This window comes from Lithobates pipiens, unplaced genomic scaffold (genome assembly GCF_037356315.1).
Source record: "Lithobates pipiens isolate NorthernLeopardFrog02 unplaced genomic scaffold, aLitPip1_a1.2 Scaffold_22, whole genome shotgun sequence".
In the NCBI taxonomy this organism is placed as follows: domain Eukaryota; kingdom Metazoa; phylum Chordata; class Amphibia; order Anura; family Ranidae; genus Lithobates; species Lithobates pipiens.
Window position 1 is genome coordinate 217,414,093 of NW_027507784.1, and position 23,202 is coordinate 217,437,294.

General features: G+C 43.4%; 1 protein-coding gene across 1 annotated transcript in view; it reads left to right on the forward strand.

The window, feature by feature from the left end:
* ATF7IP2 (activating transcription factor 7 interacting protein 2) overlaps positions 1 to 23,202 on the forward strand; it is a 273,655-nt gene that overhangs the window by 68,844 nt on the left and 181,609 nt on the right. The window contains exon 3 of the mRNA XM_077448852.1: positions 14,796 to 14,887. Within this exon, the coding sequence (XP_077304978.1) occupies positions 14,796 to 14,887 (92 nt within the window). The remainder of the gene's footprint in view (positions 1 to 14,795; positions 14,888 to 23,202) is intronic.

Genomic DNA, 23,202 nt, shown 5'->3' on the forward strand with positions numbered 1-23,202 from the left:
ACTCGCCGTAAAATCCTTTTCTCTGTAATTCACCGACCGACTCAGTACCCTCCCCTCCTTTTTCGCTTTACGTTGTACTGCTTTTTGACGTACTGAAGACTGCATGGCAGGCTGGAGGGTTGTTACCTAAGGGACCGCCCCCTGGGCGGAACTGTAAAGTACTGTGTTACATAACATGTAATGCCTAGTAGTTTCCTAAAGGTGGGCGTAACAACCCAATGGCTAAGAGATGAGCTGTGTCGGTCGGTGAATTACAGAGAAAAGGATTTTATGGTGAGTACCAAAAAAATCCTATTTTTATGACTGCTTACCTGTCAAATCCTTTTTTTTTTTTTTTTTTTTTTAAGAGTACATCACGGGACACAGAGGTCCTTCCTTTCTTTCTGGTTACACGTGTATTGCTTTGCTACAAAACTGAGGTACTCCTGGTATGGGGAATTGAAAATGGTTGTAATCTCTCCCCCACAACTTTGCCCCATGTAAATCTGCATAAAAAACCCTAATGAACACTGCTTGTAGATATCTCCTTACTTGCTTAGTATTGTTGTAATCCTTTTTGTTCTTTAGAATATCACTGAGCATGCCCACATCTCTCCTCATTTACGGCACACTCTATATGCTTCTCTATCTGTTATCAGGACTTCCTGGCACACCACTGATATCCCAGGAGGCTGCAGAATCATTCAGCGCTTCTTCCTACACACCTTGTGACCTCACATGCAGTGTAAAACTTGGCCATTACTGCAGTCTTATCAGCTGAAGCTGATAAGACTGACAAAGGCAAACAGACAATCTGCACAAGTAAATACTATGAAATAAAAGTCCGCTATGAACAGGGAAGCAGGGTTGCCATAGAAATGTATTGAGAAGGAGGCTTGGTTAACAGTACAGGAAGTGCTCAATGTAAGGGCAGAAACACACTCCACTGTCGACTCAGAAAACAATACTTAAGATGGCGCTACCTAACCCCTGAAAATATGTTTTTTAAAGTTTCTATAAACAGTAAGTAATATGTGATTTTGGCTGGATTACAGTGGCTATAGTTTGATAATTACTTATAATGGACTAAATGAAAAGAAGCATAAGAGTGGGAGAGTTTACTTCCTCTTGAACTTCCTGTTTAGGATATGCCAGTTTCCTCACCTGAAGGGTGCCATTTAACCCATACAGTAATTACTGTGGCTCTGTGTCTCGTGATGTACTCCAAGAAAAGGATTTTACAGGTAAGCCTATTTTTTTTTTTTTTTTTTGGTTCAATAGACTTCAATGGAGAAGCGGCAGAAAAGCATTTGCATTTTTTTAATTTGCCCAGCAACAAAATGGCCAAAAGAAGGGCAAAACTCAAATCACAGCAAAATCAAGCGTGCAAAAAGCGGTGTAGAAATGGATCAAAAGCAAACTGCATAGGTGTGAACCGAGATTTATGCTGGCCATACACATCAATTTTCATATGAGTCTGTTCATACCCAAAATCTTTGTACATTCGCTGAACGAAAGAATGTAATTTTGAAAATTTCACTAGCTTTTTAACATTGTTTTAAAATGAATGTAATTTCTGATTTCCTTTTTGTATTTTCCCTTCATTGTGGCTGAATAGTACGTCGATTTGACCCCACTAACGATTAGAAAATCAAACGACCATTCTTAAAATTACTTTTTTTTTTTTTTTTTTTGTTGAAGGAAGATGTTGTTTTCCTATGGCCAGCATGTAATATTTTGCAGTTCTATCTGAAAATTGGGAAAATCGTTTTTACATATTTTTTTTTTTCTTTAACCACTTAAGCCCCGGACCATTTTGCAGGCCTAAGCATAGGGCACTTTTTGCGAATCGGCAGTGCTTTGCTTTAACTAACAATTGCATGGTCGTGCGACGTGGCTCCCAAACAAAATTGACATCCTTTTGCTCCCACAAATAGAGCTTTCTTTTGGTATTTGATCACCCCTGTGATTCTTTTTTTAGTTTTTTTGCGCTATAAACGAAAAAGGGCGACAACTTTGAAAAAAAAAAAAAACGCATTATATTTTACATTTTGCTATAATAAATATCCCACAAAAATATATAACGTTTTTTTTCCTCCGTTTAGGCCAATGTGTTCTACATATTCTTGGTAAAAATAAAAAATCGCAATAAGCGTTTGCTTGGTTTGTGCAAAAGTTATAGCGTTTACAAAATAGGGGATAGTTTTATGGTATTTTTCTTAAAAAATAATTTTTTTACTAGTAATGGCGGCAATTTTTTTTTTTTTTTTTTTTATAAATGCCAGTGAAGGGTTTAACCACTAGGGGATGGGTTAAGTGAGCCCTGGGGAGTGTTTTTAACTGTGAGGGGGTGTGGCTGTGTATGACACGTCGCTGATCTCTGCTCCGATCACAGGGAGCACAGATTAGTGACATTGTCACTAGGCAGAACGGGGGAGTTGCTTGCTTACATTAGCATCTCCCCGTTCTTCCTCCTCGTGAGATGATCGCAGTTATTCCTGTGGCAATCGAGTCTGTGGGACCCTCGTTCGCACTCACGGAGGTCCCGGCCGGTGATGGCACTAGGCCGGGCGGGAAGTGGTTAAACAATGTCTTCCTTAAATAAAAAAAAAGTTTATTTTAAGGACGTTCATTCGATTTTGTAATCCTTAGTGGAGTCAAATAGACGTTCATTTTCAACCAAAGTGATGGGAAAATTTGGAAATGGAAAACTTCTTAGTCAAAGGAATTTTCAGACAGTGTATGTGGTTTTCATTCAGAAATTCCATCATTTTAAAAGCAGAATGTTAAAGTGAAAATTTCAAACATTCTTTCAAAATTCAGCGAATGTACAAAAAATTTTCATCTGAATATTCTCGTCTGAAAATTGTTCTGTGTGGCCAGCATAAGGCTCCGTTCAAACCTATGCAGTTTGCTTTTGGTCTGTTTCGGCAGTGCTTTTTGCTGTGTGTTTTTGATTTTTGCGCACCTGATTTTACTGCAATTTGCGTGTTTGCTTTTTTTTTTTTTTTGGCCAATTTGTTGTTGGGCAGATTAAAAAACAGAAATTGCTGCAAAAAAGCATTACATTCTTTTCTGCAGCTTCTCCATTGTATAGTGAACCAAAAAAAAGCACAGTTTTGCATTTAAAGTCCCTGACCCTTGCAGCGTCTGGAAATGCAGCGGCTGAAAAAAAGCATAGATGTGAACACGTCCCATAGGAAACCATGCAAATGAACTGTACTGTGTTTCTGCAAAATGCACCAAAAAACACAGGTGTGAAGCTGGGTCTAAGATGTTTAAAACATAATGGGGTTAAACTAAAATGAGTCCTTTTTATAGAAAAAAAAAAAAACTACTGTAAGGGGTTAATTTTTTTTTTTTACTGTAGAACTATGAAAGTAATATTTACAGTAGCGATTATTTGCTTTTTTTTTTACCTCAATATGTTACTAGCGATTAATCAATTATGAAAACCGTAATCAATTTCATAATCGATTTAGTTGATTAATAGATTACCGTATATACTCGAGTATAAGCCGAGATTTTCAGCCTCTTTTTTTGAGGCTGAAAGTGCCCCCCTCGGCTTATACTCGAGTCATCGCTGTCTGCCCGCTCGATCAGCGTGTCGAGCAGACAGACAGCGCCATTCTATGATTCAAAAGCCGCGCCTCCGGCTCCGCCTTCGCCTGTGATAGGCGGAACACTGAATTTCCCAGCAGCCTGTGTTCCGCCTATCACGGGCGTCGTCTCATCCTCGTACTACGGACGAGGATGATACGACGTCCGTGATAGGCGGAACACAGGCTGCTGGGAAATTCAGTGTTCCGCCTATCACAGGCGAAGGAGGAGGCGCGGCTTTTGAATTTTACAATGGCCGCCGACGAAGAGGGCACGGGACGGAGGCAAGGCAAGGCAAGGCACGGCACGGGACGGGACGGGACGGGACGAAGGCAAGGCACGACACGGGACGGAGGCTCGGGACAAAGGCTCGGGACACAGGTAGGCTGGACACACACACACACACACACACACACACACACACACACACACACACACACACACACACACACACACACACACACGGATGGAGACACACACACACGGATGGATGGATGGATGGAGACACACACACAGGGATGGATGGATACACACACACACAGGGATGGATGGATGGATGGATGGAGACACACACACACAGGGATGGATGGATGGATGGATGGAGACACACACACACACAGGGATGGATGGATGGATGGATGGAGACACACACACACAGGGATGGATGGATGGATGGACACACACACACACAGGGATGGATGGACGGACACACAGGGATGGACGGACACACAGGGATGGACGGACACACACACAGGGATGGACAGGCATGTCTCACCCTCGGCTTATACACGAGTCAATAAGTTTGCCAGTTTTTTTGGGGGTAAATTGGGGGCCTCGGCTTATATTCGGGTCGGCCTATACTCGAGTATATACGGTAGTTGTTTCAGCCCTAGAGCCAATCGGCTGTTGAGTTACTGGGTACCAACATTTATAGGTAAAGTTGATCCAGGGAACATTTGATTGCCTCTTAGGGGATCAGGAAAGAATTTCTAGTTAATCCTAGTTAAGAGCTTTAATAATGTTCTTGAACTTTTAGGTAGGTTAGCGATCTTTGTGTTCATTTGGAAAAGATAGCCTATGCATTGTACATGGCTAGTTGAATAAAGTTAATGGCAACTTTCCTATACCAAAACAATGATGTCCTGTTGGCCAAGTAGGGCTGTATCAGCTAGTCATTCATATCCACCCCTCCATGAATGGGTTATATTTCTGTACACATTTTGGCTTCTGGATGGGACCTCGCCTTGTCTAAAGTTCCACCAAGGTGTTGTCATGTTTTGTGGAAAGGATGTACACGTCTTTTTATCTTTCCACTTTAAGGCTAGTACCTCTTCATTCTGCAAACATGTTGCATGCCTTGTAAAATGTTACCCCATATTTGGCTAGTTTACTAGGGAGGTATTTGATACCAAGTCTTCTGGTGAAGACCAAGACACATATTTTTGTATATATTGCTTTAAGTTGGCACAAAAAAGTGACCAAATTTTGAATAATTTGTCATAATCGGGTGATTTAGGCAGTGGGCATTATTATTTAACGCCCACCCTATAACAAAAGCACAGCGGCAAAGTGGTTTCAAATTCCTGACCGGACGTCTTATGACGTGATCAGGATTTTGAGCCGCTGTGCGCCCCCGGGTGCGTGCATCGCGGCGATCGTTGTTGCGGGGTGTCAGTCTGGCACCCTGCAACTACGATCTCGGTAAAGAGTCTCCGACCAGCCGTGTCCAATAGGAAGAGCTGGTGATCGGCTTTTCCTCACTCGCGTCTGGCAGACGCGAGTAGAGGAGAGCCGATTGGCTGTACCTCTGACGGGGGGGTCTGTGCTGATCGATTATCAGGATGCCCGAGGATGCCCACACTGGACCACCAGGGACGCCACCAGACCACCAGGGATACCCAGCACAAGGTATGCCACCCAAGACCACCAGTGATTGCAGTCAGTGCCCACAATGGGCATCACTGATTGGCATGCATTAGTACAGTATAAAACAATACAATGCCGCCTATCCATGCCCACCTGTGCCGCCTATCCATGCCCACCTGTGCCGCCTATCCATGCCCACCTGTGCCGCCTATCCATGCCCACCTGTGCCGCCTATCCATGCCCACCTGTGCCGCCTATCCATGTCCCTCTGTGCCACATATCAGTGTCCATCAATGCCACCTCATCAGTGCCACTTCATTGGTGCCACCTCATTGGTGCCCATCAGTGTAGCCCCATCAGTGAAGGAGAAAACTTATTTACAAAGTTTTGAAACTGAAACAAACACTTTTTTTTTTTTTTTTTTTCAAAATTTTCGGTATTTTTTTTATTTAGCAAAAAATAAAAACCGTAGAGGTGATCAAATACCACCAAAAAAAGCTCTATTTGTGGGGGGGAAAAATGATAAAAATGTCATTTGGGTACAGTGTAGCATGACCGCGCAATTGTTCAAAGTGCGACAGTGCTGAAAGCTGAAAATTGGTCTGGGCAGCAAAGTGTTTAAGTGCCCTTTATTGAAGTGGTTAAATGTAAAAATCTCATGATTTCATAATGGGTTCTGGGCTTTAAAGAGTAGACTGGCATATGATGGATAGACCAGTAGACATGCACTTCAATTTTTTAGTCCAAGAAGAATTTTACATTCTTCCATGGTGAAAAAAAATGAGATGGCATACGAAGAGTTGGGATTGCTGGCAATATGTTAACTGGTGTACAGATTACACTGCTCCACAATGTAATAAAGCGGATCATCTATAAAAAATAAATTGGTGTAACATTTTCTGTTTGTATCTGAGGGGACTGGCTGCGCTGTAAAAGGGGAATTACAGGTTCTGCTGAAGTAGCAGGCAGCTATGTATGATATAATAGTGTGTCTGGGAGACTAGTATGGGCCCTGCATTGTTGATGGGACGCCCTGTTACTAGAACCTGGCCTATTGTCTAGGATGTTACCCTGCTTGTACTTGCTACTGCACCAGGACTTGCAGTACTGTTGGCTACCTGCCTATTATCTGGGAGTGCTGCGCTGCTGGTATTTGCCACAGGATTTATTGTGCTGGTAGATGCCTGCTCCTCATCAAATCTCCTGAGCCTCTGTTTGGATTCTGTCCTCAGTTTCCATTTCAGAGCCACTGCTTTTTACTGGCACATACTTGCTATCTGATAAGTCTGACAAAGAGTTCCCCGCTTCTCTCATCTGGTCGACTCTGGCGTATATGGAAAGCCCCCATTCTGCTAAAGGATTTTTTATTTTTTTTTTCCTCCCCCGTGAGACAGATGTGACATATGTTGATCACTGGGCCAGATGTGTGACAGTTTAGGAGTTGCCCTGCTTCCTGACCCCTTTGTATTTGCCAAGGATGCACACTGCCTCTCTTGGTTGTATGTGTGTGTTACATTTTGGCTATTTCTTAAAAAAATGTAATAAATAAAATAAAATTTAACAAGATGCTTGACACAATCTTACCTGTTCCACTACTGTTTGTATTTTTTTTTATATTTTCTATCTATATCTCTATCACACACAGTATTTCACAAAAGTGAGTACACCCCTCACATTTTTGTGAATATTTTATTATATCACTTCATGTAATGACACTTTGCTACAATGTAAAGCACAAGGTTGGATGTGGAACAATTATAACCCTACATTTGTAAGCATCCCAAATGGATACAAAAATCAATAACAAAGTGGAGTGGTACTTTGCATGTACCCCTGTAGGGCTTAAATGAACGTATATACCACAAAGTAAAAATAAGCTTTCTCTTCTATTCACTGACCGACACAGCTCCTCTCTGTAACAAATAGGTTGCTGCCTTATCACTAGGAAAATACTAGGCATAGTTGGGTTGAATAAAGACACCAGTCCATCCAGTTCAACCTGAGTGAGTGTCTACAATTGTCCCCATCCTTGTAAATTGCACACTCACATCGGTCCCTACCCTCAAGGAGCCCACGATCCAAGGTCCTCATTCATATACTGGGGTCAATTTTTGACAGAAGCCAATTAACCTACCTGCATGTCTTTGGCATGTGGGAGGAAGCCGGAGTACCTGGAGGAAACCCACGCAGGCACAGGGAGAACATGCAAACTCCAGGCAGGTAGTGTCGTGGTTGTAACACAACACTCAGAACTGTTCTGCCCAGGGGGGCGGTCCCTCGGGCTATAACCCTCCCGTCTGCAGACAGACCTCAGTTTTATTTTGCCTAGGAACCCTGCGGGCCCACCGGTCTGTGCTCCTTTTTTTTTTTTTTTATCATGCAGAAGCTTGGCTTTTTGTGATCTACTATCAGAAGCCGGCTGGGTGACAGGCTGGATATCCTTATCCTTTTAGTCTCCCCAGTTCGACCATCGAGCGTGTGCAGGTCGCTGCTACGGCTCGCAGGCTATGACGAAACCTCAGCTCCAGAGGTGGTTGGTGAGCTTTTATGCTCCGGGGCGACATATGACCAGGCTACTGATGTCTGCGTCACAGTATGCCGAGGCCGGCAGCTACCCTATACTGATCAGTGAGTAGTTCTTCAATGGAATGTCTCCCAGCTCTTCAAGACTGGTAAGTACAGCTCTCCCTGCCCCGGTGGGGCTAAGCAGCTGGGCATTCCCTGCAAGGTCGATTCGGGGGTCCCTCACCTCCCTCTCTTCTCTCACCTGTCCCTATCTTCCCTCTTCCCCCCCCCTTCCTGGGGGGACGCTGCATGTGGTGCTGAGCAGTGTATGTGTACAGATCCCTGGGGGCTCTCATCTGAGATAGGGGGCTGGCTAGCTGGTGGTGTCCTGGATCCTGTGTGTTAAGCTCCCGGAAGGTGCCTGTGAGGGTCTGCTGTGTTTTGTGATGCGGCGCTGTGTCTGTCACATTCTGTCTTCTGTGCCTCGTGGAGCAGGCCGGCGGCCATTTTAGGTGTGGGTAAGGGCAGCATGTCTTTCTGGGCTTTAAGCGGCCATTTTCCATGTGCTCTCCTATTCAGGACACTTGCGGCCATTTTCTGGAAGCCTGAACACGTTTTTTAGTGTTCTCCAGCAGCAGCTTGCATCTGCTCTCAGCCATTTTCCCTGTGTTTCCTGTCTGTTTATTGGACGCTGGGATGCCATTTTATTGAAGCCTGAGCACGTTTTTCAGCTCGGTCAGCGGATTCTGATGATGGCCACCGACACAGCTTTTGTTTCCTGTGCACCTGGGAGCACTCGCACTACTTGAACTGAACAGCACAAAACTCCTCAGGGTTGGGAGTCCAGCGGGTTGGAGCCCCTCAGTCAGCAGCAGCAAGGGGAGTGGGACTGTTGGTGTCTTAAGTCCCCTTCAGGTGGCAGACAGGGTAGGGTCAGCATGGCTTCAGAAACTGGTGTTTCTTCCCCCGAAATCCAGGCAATTGCAACCGGGTCACCTGCGGACTGCGCAGTACCCATTAACGCCCTGACTGCAGTCTTCCATTTGTTGCCAAGATGGAGGCGGTGCGTGGGAAGAAAGGTGCTAAAAAGTGGCCCCTGCCCGTACCCCCCCCTCGGTCCTCTGGGGAGAACTCTGAGGTAGACTCGGGTCCTGCTGAGGCTGGTGACCCCTGCTCGGTCTTGTCAGGTGACGCTGACCAGGACCGTTTTAGACAGTGAGGATGAGTCCCCGTCCAGGTCTGGGCGCGACAAAGCGCTTGTTGGAGCACTTATCACAGCTATGCATGATACCCTGAAGATTCAGAAGCTGGCAGATTCCTCTGCTGAGGTAGTGGTCCCTTTTGGGTCCCGTAAGCCAGCCCGTTCACCTAAGGTGTTCCTGTATCTGACTTATTTTGACAAGTTTATTTACAAGGAATGGGGTCGCCTGCAACGGACCTTTTCGGTCCCCAATTACATGGCGGTGCGTTACCCCTTTGAGGAAAGCCTTCTCAAAAAACCGTCGGCTCCACCGGTTCTAGATTAAATAAAGTAACCACGATCCCAGTTGAGGGGGCTCCTGCATTAAAGGATCCCACGGACAGGAAGGCCAAGGCAGTGGCTCGTTCCCTGTTTAAGGTTGTGGGGTCAGCCGTGCGACCTGTACTGGCATTCGCACTGGTTTCGCAGACACTGACTGAGTGGGCAAAACTTTTGCACCGCAAATTGGGAGAGCAACAAGCTTCCCTGTCTGCGTTGAACTAGCAGACCAACTAGTGCAAGGGCTTTAAGTATGTCTGTCTGTCTGTCTGTCTGTCTGTGACGTGGCCCTGGATACTCTCCCCCTGCTATCCAGGGCTTCAGTGTCCGCTGTGGTGCTGAGGCACCTAATTTGGCTAAAATGCTAGTCTGACCAGGCATCCAAGAAAGCGCTGACGGATCTTCCCTTCCTTTGCGACCGGCTCTTTGGAGCCTCATTAGATGGCATTATTAAAAATGCCACTGGTAGTAAGAGTACCTTGCTCCCACAGGCCAGGAAGGCTAAGGAGCCACGCCGTAGACTCACAAACGGCTTTTCCGTCCGCCCAGAGCTTCGACAAAACGTCCCCAGCCCGACAGGACGCCCACGGACAGTCAAAAACGTCCCTGGAACCGCAAGCCTGCGAATAAAAGTGCTACCGCATGAAGGTTTGCCCCATCTGAGACATGGGTCGCCTTCGGGAGTGTGCCTGGACTCCCTGGCGTCCTTAGACATCCAGGATGCGTACTTGCACATACCCATATGCCTCCGGCATCAAAAGTTTCTGCGGTTTGCAGTCGGGGAAACCCACTACCAGTTTGTGGCTCTTCCTTTTGGTCTGGCTTCAGCCCCCCGAGTCCTTACCAAGGTATTGGCTCAAGTTTTGCCGTTGCTATGGCAACGTGGGATCTTGATTGTGGGATACCTAGATGATCTCCTCCTGAGGGCGCCTTCTGCCTCAGAATTAGAGGAGGATGTGGCAATCACCATGCAGACCCTGCAAGAATTTGGGTGTCTGTCTGAACCTAAAAAAGTCGCAGCATGCAAGCGAGAGTGTTTCTCCTTTCAGACAAGCTGCAGACTCTGAGATCCTCTGTAAAACTGCTGATGAACCGCAAGTGGTCGTCTCTCCGCTTTTGCATACGAGTACTGAGAATCATGGTGGCCTCCTTTGAGGCAGTACCTTATGCCCAGTTCCACACCAGAGTCCTGCAGCAGGAGGTTTTGACAAAATGGGACAAATCTCAAATCTCAGTTGTCCCTGGATTGACCGGTATAGTTTCACTAGTTCCCACTTGCCATGGTGGATGAAGATTCTATGCTGTTTTTCCCACACCTTGTTTTGTCACTGCTTGGGGATGTCTCATTTGTTACAGAGAAGAGCTGTGTCGGTCGGTGAATATAAGAGAAAATTAGATTTTTTGTACTCACCGTAAAATCCTTTTCTCTGTAATTCACCGACCGACACAGCACCCCGAGCCTCTTCTTTTTATCTTCACGTTATACTGCTTGTTGACGTACTGAGGTCTGTCTGCAGATGGGAGGGTTGTAGCCCGAGGGGCAACCTCCCTGGGCGGAACCAAGAGTTCTGAGTGTAGTGTTACAACTATGCCTAGTATTCTCCTATTGATAAGGCTAACAACCCATTTGTTACAGAGAGGAGCTGTGTTGGTCGGTGAATTACAGAGAGAAGGATTTTACAGTGAGTACAAAAATCCTATTTTTTATTTTCCATATATCAATGGGTAAATAAGAACATTTTACATTTAACTGGTTAAAATCAGTTACTGTTATTTTGGTCCAGGACCTGCTGATCTTGGAAAGATCAAAACAGATGGCCTACGTGTTTCGTGGGGAGCCCTGCTTCGTCAGGGACTTAAAGTGGAAGGCCACCCTAAAATTAAAAATGGCATTAATATTCTTACATTTTTATTTTTTTTAAACTTGAAAAAAAAACTTTTTTTTTTTTTTTTTACTTACCAGAAACCCCTGTAGCTAGACAGTCTTCCTAATCTGCCTCTTCCTATTCCACAGCGCTTCCCCGGCACATGTGCAGTAGAAAACAGGCAGTGAAGCCGCAAGGCTCCACTTCCTGTTTGCCTTCGTTAAGATGGCAGTGCCGACAGCTGATCCGATGGATGGATCGGCCTTGGGGAGGCGACATCGCGGGCTTGCTGGACAGGTAAGTGTCCTTATTAAAAGTCAGCAGCTACAGTGTTTGTAGCTGCTGACTTTAAGAAAAAAAAAAACGCTGCTGGAACGCCATTTTAAAGTAGCACGAATTTGGTACAAGTATAATAACTTAAGAATGAGATATTGACAAGATTATAGTTTAAATATTAATAAATGCTTAAATCATTGTAAGAGCGTATAATTTAGATATTGTATAAGGCATTCACAAATGCCCAGATAGCATTGCAGTATAACATTGCATAACACTTGACAGATTAAAGTTGCATTCTTGTTTGATGTCTAACAATGTGTCAGAGAGCCAAGAGCCAAGAGTGGAGCAGAGAAACAGATGGATCAATTAGTACCTAGAGCTCAAAATTAATATTAATATATTGTTCTTTCATCTGTATAATGTCCATGATATAGTCAGTCCAATTGGGGAGGGAGCCTGCTGAGCCCATGGGGATGACCTCCGCATCCTCACCGGGAAGGCAGAGCACTGAGTGTACAGCTTGCAGAACAGTGTCAATTTGCTGTCCCCTCAAAATAACACGCAGCCATTAATGTCTAAATCGCTGGCAACAAAAGTGAGTACACTCATAAGTGAAAATGTCCAAATTGGGTCCCAAAGTGTCAATGTTTTGTGTGGCCACCATTATTTTCCAGCACTGCCCTAGTCCTCTTGGACGTAGAGTTCACCAGAGCTTCACAGGTTGCCACTGGAGTCCTCTTTCCCTCGTCCATGACAACATCACAGAGCTGGTGGATGTTGGAGACCTTGCGCTCCTCGACCTGCCATTTGAGGATGCCCCCACAGATGCTCAATAGGGTTTAGTTCTGGAGACATGCTTGGCCAGTCCATCACCTTTGCCCTCCGCTTCTTTAGCAAGGCAATGGTCATCTTGGAGGTGTGTTCCCTCTCCTCCCTCTCCCCCCTCCCTCTCCCCACTCCCTCTCCTTCCCCCCCCCCCCCCCTCCCTCTCCTTCCCCCCCCCCTCCCTCTCCTTTCCCCCCCCCCCCCCTCCCTCTCCTTCCGTCCCCCTCTCGCGCTCGTGTGTGTGTGTGTGTGTGTGTGTGTGTGTGTGTGTGTGTGTGTGTGTGTGTGTGTGTATATATATATATATATATATATGTGTGTGTGTGTGTGTGTGTGTGTATATATATATATATATATATATATATATATATATATATATATATATATATACAGTGGTGTGAAAAAGTGTTTGCCCCCTTCCTCATTTCCTGTTCCTTTGCATGTTTGTCACACTTAAGTGTTTCGGAACATCAAACCAATTTAAACAATAGTCAAGGACAACACAAGTAAACACAAAATGCAATTAGTAAATGAAGGTGTTTATTATTAAAGGTGAAAAAAAATCCAAACCATCATGGCCCTGTGTGAAAAAGTGATTGCCCCCTAAACCTAATAACTGGTTGGGCCACCCTTAGCAGCAACAACTGCAACCAAGCGTTTGCGATAACATGCAATGAGGCTTTTACAGCGTCCTGGAGGAATTTTGGCCCACTCATCTTTGCAGAATTGTCCTAATTCAGTTACATTAGAGGGTTTTTGAGCATGAACGGCCTTTTTAAGGTCATACCACAACATCTCAATAGGATTCAGGTCAGGACTTTGGCTAGGCCACTCCAAAGTCTTCATTTTGTTTTTCTTCAGCCATTCGGTGGTGGACTTGCTGGTGTGTTTAGGATCATTGTCCTGCTGCAGAACCCAAGTTCGTTTCAGCTTGAGTACACGAACAGATGGTCGGACATTCTCCTTCAGGATCTCTTGGTAGACAGCAGAATTCTTAGTTCCTTTTATCACGGCAAGTCTTCCAGGTCCTGAAGCAGCAAAACAGCCCCAGACCATCACACTACCACCACCATATTTTACTGTTGGTATAATGTTCTTTTTATGAAATGCAGTGTTCCTTCTACGACAGATATACTTGGACACACACCTTCCAAAGAGTTCCACTTTTGTCTCATCGGTCCACAGAATGTTGTCCCAAAAGTCTTGGGGATCATCAAGATGTGTTGTGGAGAAATTGAGACGAGCTTTGATGTTCTTTTTGCTCAGCAGTGGTTTTCTCCTTGGAACTCTGCCATGCAGGCCATTTTTGCCCAGTCTTTTCCTGATGGTGGAGGCATGAACGCTGACCTTAACTGAGGCAAGTGAGGCCTGCAGTTCCTTGGACGTTGTTGTGGGGTCTTTTGTGACCTCTTGGATGAGTCGTCGCTGCGCTCTTGGGGTAATTTTGGGCGGCCGGCCACTCCTGGGAAGGTTCACCACTGTTCCATGTCTTCGCCATTTGTGGATAATGGCTCTCACTGTGGTTCGCTGGATTCCCAAAGCTTTGGAAATGGCTTTATAACCCTTTCCAGACTGATAGATCTCAATTACTTTCTTTCTCAATTGTTGCTGAATTTCTTTGGGTCTCGGCATGATGTGTAGCTTTTAAGGATCTTCTGGTGGACCTTACTGTGTCAAGCAGCTCCTATTTAAGTGATGCCTTGATTGTGAACAGGTGTGGCAATAATCAGGCCTGGGTGTGGCTAGAGAAATTGAACTCAGGTGTGGACAACCACAGTTATAGTATGTTTTAACAAGGGGGGCAATCACTTTTTCACACAGGGCCATGATGGTTTGGATTTTTTTTCACCTTTAATAATAAACACCTTCATTTACAAATTGCATTTTGTGTTTACTTGTGTTGTCCTTGACTATTGTTTAAATTGGTTTGATGTTCCGAAACACTTAAGTGTGACAAACATGCAAAGGAACAGGAAATGAGGAAGGGGGCAAACACTTTTTCACACCACTGTATATATATATATGTATGTATATATATATGTGTCTGTGTATATATTTATGTGTATGTATATAATATATATTATTATATACACACATAATTAATATATATAATTATGTGTGTATGTATATATAATTTTTTATTTTTTTCCAGACACATTTAGCATGTAATTGATGGTCAGCCTTACAGGTGATATTTTGTGCTTACAAGTGAACTTTATTAGTGTGGGGTTTTTAAAATTGTCCTGATTTTACATAGCCGTGCTTCTGCCAGTACAGAAAAATTAACTTGTCACACATAAATGTTTAGGAGCTTAAGGTTTATAATGATGACCTATATATATTTATTTTTTATGAAGGTGACTGTCAAAAGAAAAGATCTTTTTCTGGAGATTCTGGTGTTTCTGAGGCAAAACGAGCTAAAACGTCAAACAAAAGCCTATTGGATGAGGTGTGTATGTTGTCTTTCCTATATTATTTCCGATCAGTGGACTGCTGTATATTAAAACCACCTTCAAGTCGTTGAACACTTGTATACCCAGCGAAGTGACTAACCTCAGGTGATACACAGAGATGGAACAAATCCCCCTACTTAAATTGTATTTGTTCATTTGCAGCCATTTTGTCCTGTATGTCCTTGTAAAACTCAGAGATGAGAAGGATTTTTCAGATTTTCAAAGCAAAGGGCATGGAGCTGCAGTTACACACTGTGCAAGAGTTCTGAGAGCAGACGGGAGGGAATGGACACACCCCTCTTCACAAGGCACACAGGAACAGAGCTGTGGCTGTCAATCACAAGCTGTGTGCTGGAGATCCTTCTGCTGTCACATTTTCTTTTCTTACATCGGGCACACAGAGCCATAGTACTTACTATATGGGTTATAGGGCCACTGATATGTGATGGACACTGGCACGCCCTAAGGCAAGAAGTGTACTCCCTATATAACCCCTCCCACTACTGGGATTCCATTATTTTTTTCGCCAGTGTCTAAGGTGTTGGTCATGAGTAAAGATGTGATGTGCTGAGCTCCACTGGAAGCTTCCCTACTGGGGCTAGTCATGCTGACCGAATCTGTTCTGATGTCCTTTCATGGGCTAATGGTACCTGGGCCTCGTATCTGAAGAAACAAGGTTTTGCTTGGGAATACTTCTCTTTTTTTTTTTTTTTTTTAAGAGAGCTGGACCCTGGGATCCAGTACTTTTTTGGTAGTATGGCCATAAAGTTTTTACTGGCAGCGTGCTGTTGCAGGTCCAGGATTGTCGGTAACCTGAGGTTCCCTTATTCCTGAAGGTTTCGGAGCCCACTGTGAAGGGTGAAGATTGGGTTTGTCTCAGATAAGTAATGAATAGGAGCATCTGTTAGTGTGTGAAAAGTGTCTACCATTTGAATTGTCTGTAACACTTGGGTTGTTCGTTATTAAATAAGAATTTTGATGGATCTTGGAGTGCAGCTATTTCTTCAGAGTTTATCACCGATAACCCTGCTGCGAGGAAAGGTAAGGGAGATTTTGTTAGGAATTTCTCCTTCTGTGTATAATGCTGTCATGCCTATGTTTCACCACTGGGGGTTGTATTAAGCACTCACCGCCTGATGCTGGAAACAGTGCAGAAGACTTCATTTTTCCTCTCCTCTGGCCACAAGCAGATCCTCCGGTAAGAAAGGGGGGGTCTGGTTCTCCTCCTGCACTCCCCAAAAAAAAATAAAAAATTATTTATATATATATATATATATATATATATATATATATATATATATATATATATATATTTATATATATATATATATAAATATAAATTTATTTATTTCCCCTTCTGGACGTTGACATGGCAAAAGCAGTTTCCTTAAAAAAAAAAAAAAAAAAAGACAAACCGCGTGGCCGCTCAGCGGAGGATTACCCCCCGCTGTTTCACAGGACGCCTGAGCCCGCTGCTCTCGTGGGAAAACACCTTTGAAAGGAAGGGGCGGCATGGGGGCGTGGCTAACGTCAGACACATGTGGAGGAAATTGTTAAAGCACTGTGTGTGCGTGTGTAGCTGCTGCTGGCTGTGGAGGGACAGAGCAGGAGGATGGCTTGTTTCACGTTGGTGACACAGGCATTCCCTTTGACACATTGCACTTTACCAGGCTAGGTATTAGAAGCAGCTATTAGCGCTGGACTATGACCTAGCAGTGTACATTCTTTTGCTGGTAGCGCCTCTGCTTTGTGCTTCAGGCTATGAGTGGTAATGGGACCAGAAATTCCTCTAAGGATTCTAAAGGGTCAATGGTTTCACAATAAACTGATCCATTTCCAAAAGAATGTCATCCTTCCCTGAGAGGGATGCGGCTGGTCAGATTGAGCCATCGGGGGAAACTGTTGTTGCAGCTGTGCTAGACACTTCAGTCCCTATATATATCACACAAGAGGTGTGTGTTTGTTTTTTTCTTTCTTTTTTTCTTCTTCTAGCGTTTATAATTTGGAAAGAAGATTGATGCTATATCTCTCCATAGTGGGGCCAAACATAGATTCCCATCTAGTGCTCTGAACCCTCTTGAGGTGCAGTTGGCTGAGGATCAGGTAGATCTTCCCAAATATTTGGAAGATACTTATTTATCCTCTTCCAAGGATCCTAATATAGGAGTAGCATCACAAGACAGGTTGCTTGTGCACTCCCTTACTAAATTAGTTCATTCACCTTTTTGCTGCCTGCAGTGCAGGCTCTTGAGGAATCCACCTCTAATTTGGGTTCATTAAAACCTCCACCATCTGGGAATGTTTTTCCTATTCATGCATGGCTAAAAAAGCGTATGTATTCTGAATGGGAACATTCGGATAAACAATATTATCTTGTGAAACAACAATTGAATATCAATTGCAAAAACTCTGCGCCATGCAAAACGTGTGAAAAATAAAGAATAAATATATCACACACTAAACAAAAAAGCTGCACCCTATAAAAGTGAAGTATAATACTCCTCAGTTTTTTGGACAAAATTATTTCATTCAGCGACTTTACAAAGACTTTTCGTCTGAATATTCTCATCTGAAAATTGATCGATGTGGTCAGCATAAGGCTCGGTACACACCTATGCAGTTTGCTTTTGATCTGTTTCTGCAGTGCTCTTTGCTGTGCGTTTTTGATTTCTGCGCATGTGATTTTACTGCAATTTGCATTTTTTTGGGGCAGATTAAAAAACACAAATTGCTTCAAGAAACGCATTACATGCTTTTCTGCAGCTTCTCCATTGAAGTATATTGAACCAAAGAAGCACCGTTTTGCTTTTAAAAGTCCCTGACCCTTTCCAAATATGCAGCAGCTGAAAAAAGGCACAGATGTGAACGTGTCCCATAGGAAACAATGTAAATGAACTGTAGTGCGTTTCTGCAAAAAGCACCAATAAACATATAGATGTGAACCAGGTCTAAGACATTTAGTAACATAATGGGGTTAAAAAGACTAAAATTAGCCCTTTATAGTAATAAAAAAGCAGATAATCACTAGGGTTTCATTTTTTATTTTTTTTTACTGTAGAACTGTGAAAGTAATATTTACAATCGCGATTATTTACTCTTTTTGGTACTATAAAGGGCTCATTTTAGTTTATTTTAACCCCATTATGTTACTGGCTGATTAATTGATTATGAAAATAGTAATCGATTAATTTCATAATCGATTAGTTGTCGATTAATCGATTAGTTGTTTCAGCCCTAAGCCAGACCTTCTCGCACAAGGTCTGGTATTCCATCCTACCTTACGGACGAAAAATTTAACAGGTTTGACTGTTGAATCACACTTTATAAAGGATCGTGGGTGAGCTCCTTCGGTGATGTCTACTTTAATTAATGCTAGGAAGCCGGCTTCCAGAATCATTTACTATGGAGTCTGGAAGGCATATGTTTCTTGGTGTGGATCCAGGGGTTGGCACCCCAGGAAGTATGTCGTAGGTAGGATCCCTGATTTCCTGCAAATGGGATCTGAAATGAAGCTGGCCTTGACTTCTATCAAGGGCCATATCCCAGCCTTGTCAATGTTTTTTTCAATTTCCCCTTGCTTCCCAATCTTGGTGCATAGCTTATTTAGGGGGTAACACGGATTATTCCCCCTATCAAGGCACATCTAAATCCTTGGGATTTAAATTTGATCTTTGCTGAATCAGCCGTTTGAGCCTTTACGAGAAATTCCCTTTCTTTTGACAAAGATAATCTTTCTGGTTGCCATTTCTTCTGTTAGAAGAGTATCGGAACTAGCGGCTCTGTCTTGTAAAGAGCCTTATTTGATCATGCATAAGGATGAGGTGGTTTTATGTCCTCATCCTGAATTCCTACCAGAAGTGGTAACAAGTTTTTCATTTAAACCAAGATATTATTCTTCTTCCTTTCTCCCCAGAGCCTTAATCTATGGAAGAGAAGACACTACATTCCCTTGATGTAGTAAGTGCGATCAGAGTCTATTTAACCACTTAACAACCGGCCCATAGCCGATTAACGGCTTCAGGGCGGTTGTTTAACGCTGAGAGGCCGTTAATTAACGGCCTCCCAGAATTCTGCTCTCGCGCGCCCCCTGGGGCGCACACACGAGAGCATCCATGACCCCGGCGCATCACGGATCACGGTAAACTGCCGCTCATTGCGGCCGTTTACCACGTGATCGCTCTGTCAAGTGACGGAGGGATCACCTGTAAACAAACCGGCGTCATGTTATGACGCCGGTTCCTCCCACCCCTCTCTGTACCGATCAGTACAGCGGAGGGAGAAGAGATCGGTGTCAGCAGCGCTGTGGGCTGCATCTGCAGTGCCCACATCGCTGCTCACCGACAATTAACCCCTCAATACCCTGACAATACTCTCCAATACCCTGCCAATACTCTCCAATACCCTGCCAATACTCTGCCAATACTCTGCCAATACCCCGCCATACTTGGAGATACTCTGCAATACCCAGCCATACTCGGAGATACCCTGCAATACCCAGCCATAGACGCCCCCCCCCCCCCCCCTTGCCGCCCTCCGGTGCTTCTACCAACTCGCCAATATGATCAAAGCCAGAATCTTTTTTTATTTATTTTTTTATTTTTTTTATTAATTTTTTTTTTTATTTCAGGCTTCCCAGCTTAGAGGTGAGATGTGGGGTCTTATTGACCCCAATCTCACTGTAAAGAGGGCCTGTCACCCCATATTCCTATTACAAGGGATGTTTACATTCCTTGTAATAGGAATAAAAGTGATTAAAAATGTATTTTTTGGGAAAAAAATGTCAAACTAAAATGAAGTAAAATGAACAATAAAAAAATAAAAAATACATTTAAAGCGCCCCTGTCCCCATGTGCTCGCATGCAGAAGCGAACGCATACGTAAGTCCCGCCCACATATGAAAACTGTGTTCAAACCACACATGTGAGGTATCGCCGTGAACGTTAGAGCGAGAGCAATAATTCTAGCCATAGACTTCCTCTGTAACTCAAAACATGTAACCAGTAAAAAAAATGTAAAGCATCGCCTATGGGGATTTTTAAGTAGCGACGTTTTGGTGCCATTCCATGGGCATGTGCAATTTTGAAGAGTGACATGTTGGGTATCTATTTACTCAGCATAACTTCATCTTTCACATTATGCAAAATTTAAGCACAAAACAGTTTTTTTCCCCAAAAAAAACGCGTTCAAAAAAATTGCTGCGCAAATACCGTGCGAGATAAAAATTTGCAATGATCACCATTGTATTCTCTAGGGTCTTTGCTAAAAAAAATATATAAAATGTTTTGGGGTTCTATGTAATTTTCTAGCAAATTATGATTTTTACATGCAGGAGAGAAATGTCAGAATTGGCCTGGGTGCTCCAGAATGCCTGATGGCGCTCCATGCATGTTGGGCCTCTGTATGTGGCCACGCTGTGTAAAAAATCTCACACATGTGGTATCGCCATACTCTGGAGTAATAGCAGAATGTGTTTTGGGGTGTAATTTGTGGTATGCATATGCTGTGTGAGAGAAATAACCTGATAATATGACAATTTTGTGGAAAAAAAAAGGAAAAATAAATCATGATTTTGCAAAGAATTGTGGGAAAAAATGACGACGTCAAAAAACTCATCATGCCTCTCACTAAATACCTTGGAATGTCTTCTTTCCAAAAAGGGGTAATTTGGGGGCTATTTGTACTTTTCTGGCATGTTAGGGTCTCAAGAATTGAAATAGGCCGCCAGTCCTTCAGGTGTGATCAATTTTCAGATATTGGCACCATAGCTTGTGGACTCTATAACTTTCACAAAGACCAAATAATATACACCAATTTGTACTTATTTTTACCAAAGATATGTAGTGGTATAAATTTTGGCCAAAATTTATGAAGAAAAATTACTAATCTGCTAAATTTTATAACAGAAACTAAGAAAAATAATTTTTTTTACAGAATTTTTCGTTTTTTTTTTTCTTTTATAGCACAAAAAATAAAAAACCCAGCGGTGATTAAATACCACCAAAAGAAAGCTCTATTTGTGTGGAAAAAAGGACAAAAATTTCATATAGTTCCAGTGTTGCATGACTGAGTAATTGTCATTCAAAATGTGAGAGCACCAAAAGCTGAAAATTGGTTTTGTTATTAAGGGTGTTTAATTGCCCAGTGGTCAAGTGGTTCGCAAAACACAAGTTTTGTTTTACTGCCAGAGGGTCAAAAAGTGGACAGGCAGCGGCAAAATCAACTATTTTCAAAATGGATTCGTCAAGTGATTGTTCAAGCTTCGACTTACAGAAGAAAATTCTTCCTTCTCATGTTGGAGCACTCATCCAGGGCGATTAGTGCCTCTTGGGTGGTGCATCATCAGGCCTCTGGCTCAGATCTGTAAGGCCGCGACATGGTCTTCGGTTCATACGTTTATCATATTTTATCAAATCGATATTAAAGGTCATGAGGATATTGCCTTTGGGCGCAGTATACTGCAGGTTGCAGTATGAGTCCGCTGGCTTCCTTTTTGCCCTACTTTTTTGTTGTCTCCCTCCCTTCAGTTGCCATTGCTATGAGACATACCGCATAGTAAGTACTATGGCTGTGTCCCCTGATGTAAGAAAAGAAAACAGGATTTTTATAACAGCTTACCTGTAAAATCCTTTTCTTTGATGTACATCAGGGGACACAAGTCCCTCCCTTCTTGGTATACACTTGTATTGCTTGGCTACAAAACCGAGCACTCCCAGTAGTGGGAGGGGTTATATAGGGAGTAGACTTCTTGCCTTGGGGCGTGCCAGTGTCCATCACCTATCAGTGGCCCTATAACCCGCATAATAAGTACTATGGCTCTGTGTCCCCTAATGTACATCAAAGACAAGGATTTTACAGGTAAGCTGTTATAAAAATCCTGTTTTTAGTTCTTGCTGTCAGGAAAACTTGTCAGAAGTAACTTGTGCTGATAAGAGGCACTAGACAGCGGAGAGAAATGCCATTTAATGCTTTGGAGCAGGGGTGGCCAACCAGACGAAGACCAAGAGCCACATTTTTTACAGAGTTACCGCAAAGAGCCACATCATACGCATGGGCACACATGAACATCACCCCATCCCTTCCTCATACACACATACTTTCACACACACACTGCACACACTGTTTTAACACTACAAAGATCACAGGCCAGTCATTTTCATTAAGTCAGTAATCTTCCTTTGAAAGTACATCCATGTGACAGAAGACAGCAGCTCATCTAATTTCCAAAATACAAATTGTCTTACAAACAGTGAACTGGTCAGGATAACAATAAACAGTTAATGGGTCTTCTAGCCTGAACTAGCAGTAAATTCTTCCAAAAAACATCACAGAAAGCATGCAGCACACACAGAGCTCTGGATAAATAAGTGAAAAGAAGCTGAAATGGTTAACAGCCAGCCGTGTGTCACACTATCAACAGACAGAGAATGTGCTGAGCAGATCTTATCAGTGTTCAGGTGAAACCGTTATTAAAAAAAAAAAAAAAAAAAAGTACAGAGCAAGACAGAGGGAGGACAGATCAGTAACCTGCACACTTGTGGTCATACCTTTTTGTATCTCATCGGCTTCAGATACAGCGTGTTTCTCCTTCCTCTGCCCCCCTTCAGCCTCACTCCAGCGCCTATATATTCAAATGTGGCAGGCTGGGGACACTACATGCTGATTGGCTGATGATGTGTGGGAGGAGCGGAGGAGTGCAGAGACTCGGGCTGCCTGTCACTAAACCAGCCCACTGAACCATCGGCCCAGTCCGAACGCAAAAGCCGAATGAACCAGCCCGAACGCAAGAGCCGCAGGAAACCGATCAAAGAGCCGCATGCGGCTCGAGAGCCGCGGGTTGGCCACCCCTGCTTTGGAGAGTGGCGAGTAAACACAATAGAAATATATGTACTTTGTTCAAATTTCATGTTTTGAGGTTTACAGCCACTTTAACTATGTCTAATTATCCATCATGGACATCTAGTAGCACTTCAGTTGGCAAGTATGTAATAACAAACCTTCCTTCCAGATGTTCCTATTTGCAAATGCAACATGCAGCCAATTCTCTTTATTGCTTTTTGTTCCACACTGACAGCCTTGACAAGAAAATTTAAAACGTAATCCTGAATAACTTGAATCCTAATTCAGCGTGTAATTTCAGAATGAGAGCATGAGCATTTAAATAATAAAACAAACCACTGGATTACGCCAAACTGATGTATGGAATAAAGCAGCAAAAACCCCTCCCCAAAAACATGTAATCCTAAATAGGCCCATCCTTAGGATCAAAAAATACATTAGATGGTCCGCGTGCGTTGGTGCTGCTACAAGCGTA